Here is a 9,131-nt window from a genome sequence, read left to right as displayed (position 1 = left end):
CCCTCAGTCATTCCTTTGGCTTAGGCCTCATCTGAAGAAGGCATTGTCATATGGTGGCCGTTCCCAACCTGCGGGTTTCAAAACACCCTTCTGATCAAATATACTCCCTCACAGATTTGGTGTGCCTCAGCTCAGCCAGAGCCCTGAAGAGAAATGGAGGAAGGAAACCTGCTCCATGTGAGGTCATCCAAGGTTTTCCTAACACTTTTGTGCATAGACCTGTTGTATAGTACCCAGCAGGGCTTGTTTTCAGCACCAATGTAGTTGGCCATCAAAATAGCAAAATACTCTTGGATGGGCAGGTAAATAGGCCCGAGTCCATCCCTAGTGTCCTCCAGCCACCCCAACCTCTGCCTCTCAGATCTGTCCCCAGTCCAGTATCTACCTATACTGTCCAGTATGGTAGCCACTGACCACATGGGGGTATTTACATGTTAACGAATTAAAAATTCAGCTCCTCCATTACACTGGCCACATTTCAAGTGCTCAGTTGGCACATGGGACTCTGCCCCTGCCTTCTATAGTGGGCAGTACAGAGAGAGAGGACATGTCCATCACTGCAGAAACTGGACAGGTCATGCCCAGCACAGCAGGCCTCAGGAACCGGTTTGGGGCTGGCGTCTGTGGTGATTGCCCATGACCGTGCTGTACCAGGTGTTAACTTTCCGAAGTAGCATCTGAGCACACCTGGATTTGGGTTTAGCAGGACATTCAGTCTATGGCACGTTACTCAGAACTCAAAACCTAACACTCTGCAGGCCTCGGAGCCCCAGTTCAACTCACAGCCTGGTTATAAAGCCCGGGGCAAGTGACTGCATCTGTATGAGCATGTCTCTGTGCTAGGATTGTCCCCTCTTCCTGTCATCTTCTCTGTGAACATAACTACAAGGCTTCTGCAATAGGTGCATGTCACTGTGCGCCCCTCAGTCAAGTTCAGGCAGGACGCCCCGAATGAGTCCATCAAAATGTCTCTATCAAAAGTAAAACCATCTGGGGCACCTGGGTGGCTCAGTTGGTTGGGCGACTACCTTCGGCTCAGGTCACGATCCTGGAGTCCCAGGATCGAGTCCCGCATCGGGCTCCCTGCTCAGCAGGGAGTCTGCTTCTCCTTCTGACTCTCCCCCCTCTCATGTGCTCTCTCTCTCTCATTCTCTCTCTCAAATAAATAAATAAATAAAATCTTTAAAAAAAAAAAAAGTAAAACCATCTGCAGTTTATCTCTAAATAAAAGGCCACACCCTTTATAAACAATTAACTTTTTATAAAAAGACAAATGTACATATTTACACACATGTATGTATGTGCACACATGACTTAGTGGTTAGATGGCATTTCCAATTTTAAAAATCACACCAAGACGCTCACACTTCCCTCCCAGGGCCTGCTGAGGGCTGCCGGGGCCTGCCTGAGGGGGCAGGTGGGCGCGGGGCAAGGCACGATATAAATAAATGGAAAGACTGAGAGCTTGGGGGAGACGTTAGTGTACACCTCTGATCAGAAAAGTGGCAAGGTCCACCAGAAAAAGTGCCATGTTTTTTCCCAAGCCCCTCAGCCTGAGCAGGGCGGAGCTCCTCTGAGGCTGAGGGAGCACTGTCCTGCAGAGCCCCATTTTCCTTCACATTTCATTGGCTTTGGAACAGGCCCCAGGGCTCAGCTGGGAAGGCGGGCGGGGCGGGGGGGGGGGGGTTCTTTGGGAACAGGATTTACTTAGTGCAATTGTCTCTTAGTGCAGAGCCGGCCCTGGGGTCGGCGCTGTGCTTTTCTGAGGTTACTGGTCTGTTCCCTTGGGCCACCTCAGTGACAGCGAAACCCTCTCTCGGCAGCTGGGCTTAGAGGGAAAAGCTGGAGGCTGACTCCTCTCTGAGACCTCCACCTGACACGTCCATCTCAGAACCCCATCTTCCCAGGAGGCAGGGCCAGCTTTACCCCGCAAGATGAGCCCAGACCCTGGCCTGACAGACCCCAAGAGGTCACAGTCCTAAGGAGGGAGGCCTCATCCCTGCTCAGCAATGGAGTCATACTCTGCCATGTCAAGCAGCCCACAGGAGTCCTGTTTCTTTGCATCACAGCTACCGTGATGCCAGGTCCTGCTCGCCTAGGGGAGTAAAAGGGGGCCGGGGCCCAGCTATGGCGCACAAGGAATGGCCTGGATGGAGGGCAGCCTGACGGGGGGCAACAGGCTGTCCAGCCAGCTGGTGTCCATGTTCTTCAGATCTGAAGATATCAGTCCAATATACCCTAGAAGATGTGAAGAAGGTTGTGTGAGGACGGAGGGTGAAGGCAGGTGTGTTCTCCCGCCCCCTCAGCCCTATCCCGGCAGGCCACGGTCACAGCCACCTGTGCTGCCCACACGCCCCCCCTTCCAACGTTAAGACCCCTCATCTTTAGGCAAACCTGAGTGCTTGGGAGCAGCAGCTGGTTCGCAAGCTGTCTGTACCACGAAGGTTTTAAGAAAGATGCTTTGCCTCTGCTGCTCCCTGGCCCAGTCCCCCAGCCCTTTCCCACCCTCTGCAAGGTTCTCCCTTGTCGGAGAAATCCTATGGCTCCAGGAACTTCCTACCTCCAGGGCTGTCAACTTCTGGCTCCTCCTTGCAGCTGAAGTCTCCGTAGAGAGAGGCGGGCTGGGCCCCGGGTTCATTGAGCAGGTAGCCCTTCCCATCCACGTTTGTCGGCTGCCACCCCGTCTGCTCCAAGAGCTGCGGACAGAGGAGGAAGAAAGCCATCAGCTTACTTCCAGTGCAGACTCATCCTCTGGCCCTGCCTTCAATGAGCCAACGCTTCCCTGCCAGCCTCATACCCTTGGCCCCTTGCACATTCTCAGATGGATGCAGACGTGGAATGCGGTTACGACGGGGGCCTGGGAAGGGAGGCTCTGCCCTGGACTCCCACTCCCACATCTACCCTCCGGCACAGAATCTTCCAAGACTTTCCCCTCAACTGGGGGAGGACAGACCGACTGGGAATGTGGCTTAATGCAACGGTTAGCATCCTGAGTCAAGAAAAGATGTCTAGAAAAGCTCGAGATAAAGAGCTGCAGCTAGGTCTCAAGTTTTCCATGCTGAAGAAACAGAGCCTGGGTACAACTACGTCAGAAACGTTTTTATATTCACTTTTAAAAGTGAAACAGGAAAAAAAGAAAAAGAAAAAAAAACCTGGAGAATAATTTGCTTTAAAAAAAAAAAAAAAAGGGAAAAAAAACCCCATCAGATTGCAGATCCCAAAGGCTGAATATGAACACCTGATGTGCACTCCCTAACCAGCCCTAACCAGCGGGGCAGCAGGCCTGGGCCGTGCCGGGGCAGAGGACGCAGGTCAGGGACCCGGCAAGGCTGGCGGCTGACTCGGCGCCGTTTCAGGCCCTGGGGCTCTGCTCCGGGACAGCCAGTCAGGGAGCAGGCCTCCCTCCTGCCCTCACTTCCACGGTGTCTCTCCCAGCAGCCAAGGAGGGCACCGTGCATGCGGCATCCGTCGGACCCGCCAGCAGCCCGGTCATAGGAGCAGCTGCTTACGCCCCCCGATTGTCGGCTCTGAGTGGATCTCTCTCCCCTAAGCAGCACCCACTTCGAAAGAGTGCCCAGGGAGGGGGAGCAGGCTTTACCTTCATGATGTCCTCCGTTAACTTCCCTTCTTCGTCCTCATCCGTCGTGGCTGTGGGTGGGGGAGAGCAGAGAGGTTGGCTGGGCCCTGCAGCTCCCTCACCACCAGCACCCCGGCCCTTCACGCGCGCACACCCACAGCCTCGCAGCAGACAACTGCCGGCCCCGGCGAGACCAGAACAGGACACGGTGCTGGTGACTCGGCCTCCCGAACCCTCGAGCCACACCTCTTCCCACCACCCCCCTGCTTCCTTCCTCACCCCCGGAGCCTGGGCTTGCAGAGGAGCCGGGGAAACGAGCAGTCTTAGAGCAAAGTGCAGCCCCTGGCCCCTAACCTCTTCTCGCCGGCACAACACAGTCAGCTCCATGGGCGCCCGGTGGAGCTCTGAGCCTCTTCTCTCCCTCAGGAAACCCCTCCCAGGCCCCAAAAGCACATACCTTCCGAAGTGGAGGGCATGGGTGACACCTGGAAGTTGTACAGGTCACTGGTGCTATCGGGCACAATCTCCACTGGGATGCGCCAGTCAGGGAGAGTACTAGTAACGGTACACGGGGACAGTGCTGAAGGACAGCAGAAACCACAGGTCAGAACCGTGGGCTTTCTTAGTTTGCAGGACACCCAGCCGCCCCGGCCCTGCTGCCTGCTCCAACGGGCCACCGTCCGCAAGCATGGGGCCCCCCTCCTAGACCCAAGAGGAGCCGTCCCCGTGACCTGTGTGCTCTCCTGCCAGACCCGGCCCGCCTCACCTGGAGTCAGGTCCCGCTCAGCCTCCAGCTCCTGCCCTAGGTAGCCCTGGGCGGTGTAGCTGCTGTGGTCGTCGGGCAGGGTGGAGCTGCTGAGTCCATCGGAGAAGGTATCGGGACTGGAGTCACCGCACGACTGCAGCAGGAGAAAGGAGCTTAGGCCCAGGCTTGCTGTGGCACTTCTCCTCCTGCCCACCCGGACTCCCAGGTGACCAAAGACTAGCAGCTCAGGACCACACTCACCTTCCTCTTGGCCTTGCTCTTAGCATCTCGGCTGGACTTGGACTTCCTCTCTGTGAGGCAGATAGGCTGTCAGTCTCAGGACAGGCACACCAGCCCCAGCTGCCCTTCTTACTTCCTCCCTCCCTCCCTCGGAGCTTCCCAAGGACCCAGAGCCCTTGGATACCTTTCCTCTGGTTCTTGGTGAGGGGCGGGAGCATCCGGTACACCCGCACAGCTGAGCTGCCTTTGTTCCTGCTCTGGTCCTTCACTTCCTCAATGTCTGGCAGGGAGTTCATGGCACAGCGGAAGTTGGCCTTCCATGTCTTGGGATCTGGCTCCTTTTCCCCTGCTTTGTATCGGCCTAGTGGGCAAAAGAGGGAAGACGACTGTCAGGGCCATGGGTGGGGATCCTCAGCTGCCCCCTGGCCTGGGAGGAGGAAGCTCTCATGCTGCCAGAGACCCACACTGGCCAAACCACTGGCATTCCTGGGTGACCCTCTGCAGGCCCCGGGGCTTCTCAAATGCCCGGGCTTGGCTCAAGACACATCCAGCAGGCCTTTCTGAAGGGCCCAGCCAGAAGCACTAGAGGGCCCATATGTCCTAAAGTGCAGCATTGGTGCTAGACCATGACCAGTCTCCCTGCTTGGGCTGTCAGTAGCCAGAGAGCAAGTAGGGGCTAGGGTTTATCTGATATTTCCAAACACAGGAGTGGACAAAGAGTAGGCATCAAAGAATAGTTACTGATAGGTGTGCTGACTGATCTGAGATGGACCAAGAGCCCCAACCCTCAAGGATAAAAGGAGGCTGCTAACCAGATGGGCCTTGGGCCAGGACCTTGGTGAACATCAAGAAAATGAAAGGCCTGGGTCTCTTTCAGTATCCAGGCTCACAAGTGCTCTTGCCAGGGGGAGCTTTCATCCAGCCACCAACTCCCTGAAATCATACTTTCTAAGATACTGACTTCACAAGTTCCTTTAAGAACTTGCTGAAATGATGGACCTTTCCCCCAGAAATACAAGTCTGCCCCCTGCTCACCCCCAAATGCTGTACACAGTCTCAGGGAACTCAGAGACCCCAATGAAGAACCTTTGTGTTAACAGAAGTGACTCCCCTTGTCTCCTCCCTGGCCCCTCCAGGGCTGGAGACCAGGGCACACACCTGTGTGAATGGCCCAGCTTCGGAACAGACAGGCATCCTTGTTGATGTCCCAGCCATGCTTGGCAGCATGCTTCCATGGAATCTGGAAGATCATCTCCTCCTGGACGGCACACACACACACACACACACATACAAAGCCTGTGTCAGCTCAGAGGCCACAGGCCTTTTGCATGAGTCTGCCCAGCCCCCCAGGTCTGGGAAAAGGCTGACTTCCCCTTTTCACCCTGACATCTGGCTTGGGTTGACCCATCCTGAGAATGGCTTAAACAGACTACTCTATCGCTCTCGATCTCTCAGAAGGGGCTCTGGGTTCTGAGGAGCTATGGCAACACCAGCTCAGCAAAGACCTCCGTCTGCCTGTTACAGATGTGCTGGGACCCGTACAGGGCACCTTGGGATGCTCTCTGGCTTTCAGCACCAACAAGCAGGTAAGAACTCCATCCAATCTACGGGGCTGCTTAGGACACCTGGGGCCGCCGGCTCCTACACAAGGGCTCCCGGCCATATACCCGAGGGAGCCCCGGGCCAGCCTTGGATGCTGACTACCTGCGTGACGTCGGCACCGTCACTATACCTCCTGGTCCCTCACTGGTTTCTGTGAAACAAGAAATCACAGTGACACATATAAAGACTAAGTCTCACTGTTATTATTACTGGTGGTTAACACTCTGGATCTTTGAGTCTGACTGTTCAGGTTCAAATCTTGGCTTTCTCACTTCTTGTGTGATCTCACTGTCTACCTCTCAGTGCCTCAGTTTCCTTATCAGAAAATGGAGATATTAACAGGATCTACCTCACGGGGCTACTGTGACGATTCAATGACACAGTGTAACAGACTTAGCACAGTGTCACACTCGCTCGTAGGGAGTGTACAGTGAGCATGAGCTATCGTTATGACTGTTATTATTACTTCCAAGTCTGCAGGGTCTGTGTTGCCCTTTGTGCAACGGCATGAGGTTTTCTGGGCCTGGGCCAACAGTGCGAGGTCAATTCTTGGGTCCCTTGCTGAACCAGCCATTCTTCTTGCCGGTAGTGCCCAGTTCCCTGTCTCCTGTCTGACTGGGACCCTGTAGGATGCTGTGTGTTTGTAGGGGTCTCCCTCAGAAGAGATCAGAACCCTGGCTCTGCAGATGCTGGGAGGGTCCTGCTGCTAGAAACGGTCAGGGCCCTCAGGAGAGTGCCCTGTCCGTGCGGAAGAAGGAAGGAAGGCAGAAGTTGGCCAAGTGCGTCCAAGGCTGGGCCTTGCATACTCCCTGCATGCAGGACCCACTGGGTAACACATCTGCCTCCTCCCCATCACCTCCCTTTTTGAGCTGCATCTGAAGCTTTGGTCCCCCAAAGAACATGTGTTAAAATAGTGGCGGAAAAACCCAAAAGGTTACACTCACTTTATTGATCCAGATCAGCCCTGGGATTTGGTTGGAATTAATCTGCATCTCTAGCCAGGGTCTCATGCGCATCCGAGTGATGGGCATGTTGGCTGTGAAGAGAAAACAGAGGCTCCTGTTTGGAGTCTGTAGAGCAGCCCCTTAGGCACTACCTGCCGGCCACCCCTCACCACCCCCACCACCCCCTCCCCCTGCCAAGGTCATTCAGTTACTTTCCTCTGCCTTCCATCAGGTACCAAGTACTACAATCATGGGGGAAGGGGCTTTTACTGTTACAAAACTGCCCTCCAAATACTGTCATCATCTCGGGCAAAAACACTTAAGCCCCTTCCCCCACACTCCTCTAAACACTCTTGGGAGGAGGCAGGCATGCAAGTGATAGTTTCAGGATTTATGTGCAGGAAAAACAGATAAAATACACAGATATCTTAATACCAGAACTTTCCTCCCCAAATTCAGATCTTTTGGGAAGGGAGAGGCTTCTTTCGGTTGATGCCAATAAATTCCAGTACTTGAGTTGCTGCCACTACCACTAGCTGTCACCCTGCACTCTCCCCGTCACCCCCCACCCCCATCTATTCTACACTGCTCCCAGACAATGTACCCCTCCCGGCCTGGCTCCCCTCCTCCGCGAAGTAGCCGAAGGAACACCTGTGGCGCCTCTTCCCGTAGCCCCAGCAGGTCCGCCAGCCATCCCCGGCAGCAGGTCCCAGCCCCCCAACACCTGCACATACAGCCTGAAACCTAAGGCCTGGGCGCGGAGCTGGGATCGCCGAAAGCCCGCGCGGGGAGCACGGGGCGCCCACGCGCGGACGTACACTCGAGTCCCCGGCAGCGCTCACGGATGCGCGCGACAAACCTACCGAGCCACCCAGAGGCCCGGGTGGCTCCGCGCACAGAGATCTGCGACAGCGGCCGGGCGCCGGCAACCTCGGCTCGTGGGCGGTCCACGCCGCGCGGCCCGCCCTCCCCGCGCTGCCGCTCCTCCAGCGCCCTCCCGAGCCCGCGCGGGGGCCCAGGCAACGCCGCGCGCCCGCGACTCTCCCCGCTGGGGTGAGTCGGCCCCCACTTCCTGGTGCCCCGCGCGCCTTTGTTCGACGCCACCGGTCCCCCCCCGCGGCGAAGGCGGGCTCACCTCCGCAGCGGGCGCGATCCAGCGGCGGCGCCCGGAGGTCCCCGCGCGGCTGGGGCAGCGGTGTCAGCGCTGGGAGCGCAATTCCGGGAGGCGGCGGCGGGAAGGCAGAGGATGCCCGGGTCGAGGGGCCGTTGGGCACGGCTGGCCTTGGCTTGGCACGGCTCCCGCTGGCCTCTGCTCGGGCGGGCTTGGGCGCACGTCCTGCCTCGACGAAGGAGTGGCGCGCTCTGCCCGGGCAGCGGCGCCGGCGAGAAATCTAAACACTTAGCGGGATTCCCCCAACCCAGGCCCGGCCCCGCCTCCTAAAGAGCCGCGAGGGCGCCTATTGGTCGGTGCCGCCCCATCATTTCGGGGAAATCAGGCTGTTGTAGAGCTAGCGGCGAAGGGGAAGTACAGGGCGGCTGCTCCTCCCCACCCCCTCCGGCCCGGCGCCGCCGCCCTGGGGCGACCGCGGGCCCGCCCCGTCCGCTCCCACTCCACCCCCACACCAGCTAGCCCGGGAGAGAGCTGTCCTGGAAAGCCGAACGCCCCCGGCCCGCAGTTACTCCCCTCACTCCGCATTCTCCCGGCCTGCTCGGTCCTGTGGCCATCTCCTCACCCTCCTCTCCCGGGATGCGTGTCTTCTGAGCGCAGGTGAGGAGGTCACCCGGGCACCTGCCGTCCTCTTCAGAGTGAACATACCGGGATTGATTCTCCGTAAACTAGCCTGGTTCCTCAAGCCTGCTAATGGAGTGCCGAGAAGGAAGGGTCTGGGCCCTCATACTCCGCCCCCCTCTTGTTGAGGGGTGACCAACCTCCGGGCACTCACCTGCCTTGGGGAAGGAAGGGAAAGCCTACTCTGCCTGGGGTGCCGCCTGGGGCTGCCGGAGGAGAGGAAATCCCGGTCTG

The 9,131-nt window shown here is 57.4% G+C and overlaps 1 protein-coding gene across 3 annotated transcripts; it reads right to left on the bottom strand.

Annotated features, from left to right (window-relative positions):
- Positions 1 to 1,211: 1,211 nt before the first annotated feature.
- Positions 1,212 to 8,513, bottom strand: IRF1 (interferon regulatory factor 1). Of its 3 annotated transcripts, none has more exons than XM_032425230.1 (10): positions 8,244 to 8,513; positions 7,109 to 7,200; positions 5,721 to 5,820; positions 4,747 to 4,923; positions 4,584 to 4,633; positions 4,344 to 4,476; positions 4,035 to 4,157; positions 3,599 to 3,648; positions 2,561 to 2,696; positions 1,212 to 2,238 (listed from the first exon to the last, which is right to left on the bottom strand). In XM_032425230.1, exons 2-10 carry the CDS (start codon positions 7,193 to 7,195, stop codon positions 2,126 to 2,128), a joined length of 969 nt encoding a protein of 322 aa, XP_032281121.1. In that variant the 5' UTR covers positions 7,196 to 7,200; positions 8,244 to 8,513; the 3' UTR covers positions 1,212 to 2,125. The 3 variants fall into 3 exon arrangements, with proteins under 3 accessions (XP_032281121.1, XP_032281122.1, XP_032281120.1); XM_032425231.1 differs by lacking the exon at positions 8,244 to 8,513 and adding an exon at positions 7,972 to 8,019; XM_032425229.1 differs by lacking the exon at positions 8,244 to 8,513 and adding an exon at positions 7,760 to 7,937.
- Between the last annotated feature and the right edge of the window lie 618 nt (positions 8,514 to 9,131).

Source organism: Phoca vitulina, unplaced genomic scaffold, assembly GCF_004348235.1.
Source record: "Phoca vitulina isolate PV1807 unplaced genomic scaffold, GSC_HSeal_1.0 scaffold32, whole genome shotgun sequence".
NCBI classification, from domain to species: domain Eukaryota; kingdom Metazoa; phylum Chordata; class Mammalia; order Carnivora; family Phocidae; genus Phoca; species Phoca vitulina.
This window is presented reverse-complemented; position numbering and strand designations above follow the sequence as displayed.

Excerpts from the sequence above, each read along its gene's own strand:
- IRF1 (XM_032425229.1), bottom strand. The coding sequence starts at position 7,802 with ATGGCTGGCGGACCTGCTGGGGCTACGGGAAGAGGCGCCACAG. Across the intron at positions 4,477-4,583 it reads AGAGCAAGGCCAAGAGGAAG|TCGTGCGGTGACTCCAGTCC; the intron begins GTGAGTGTGGTC and ends CTCCTGCTGCAG. Across the intron at positions 2,697-3,598 it reads TAACGGAGGACATCATGAAG|CTCTTGGAGCAGACGGGGTG; the intron begins GTAAAGCCTGCT and ends CTCTGTCCGCAG.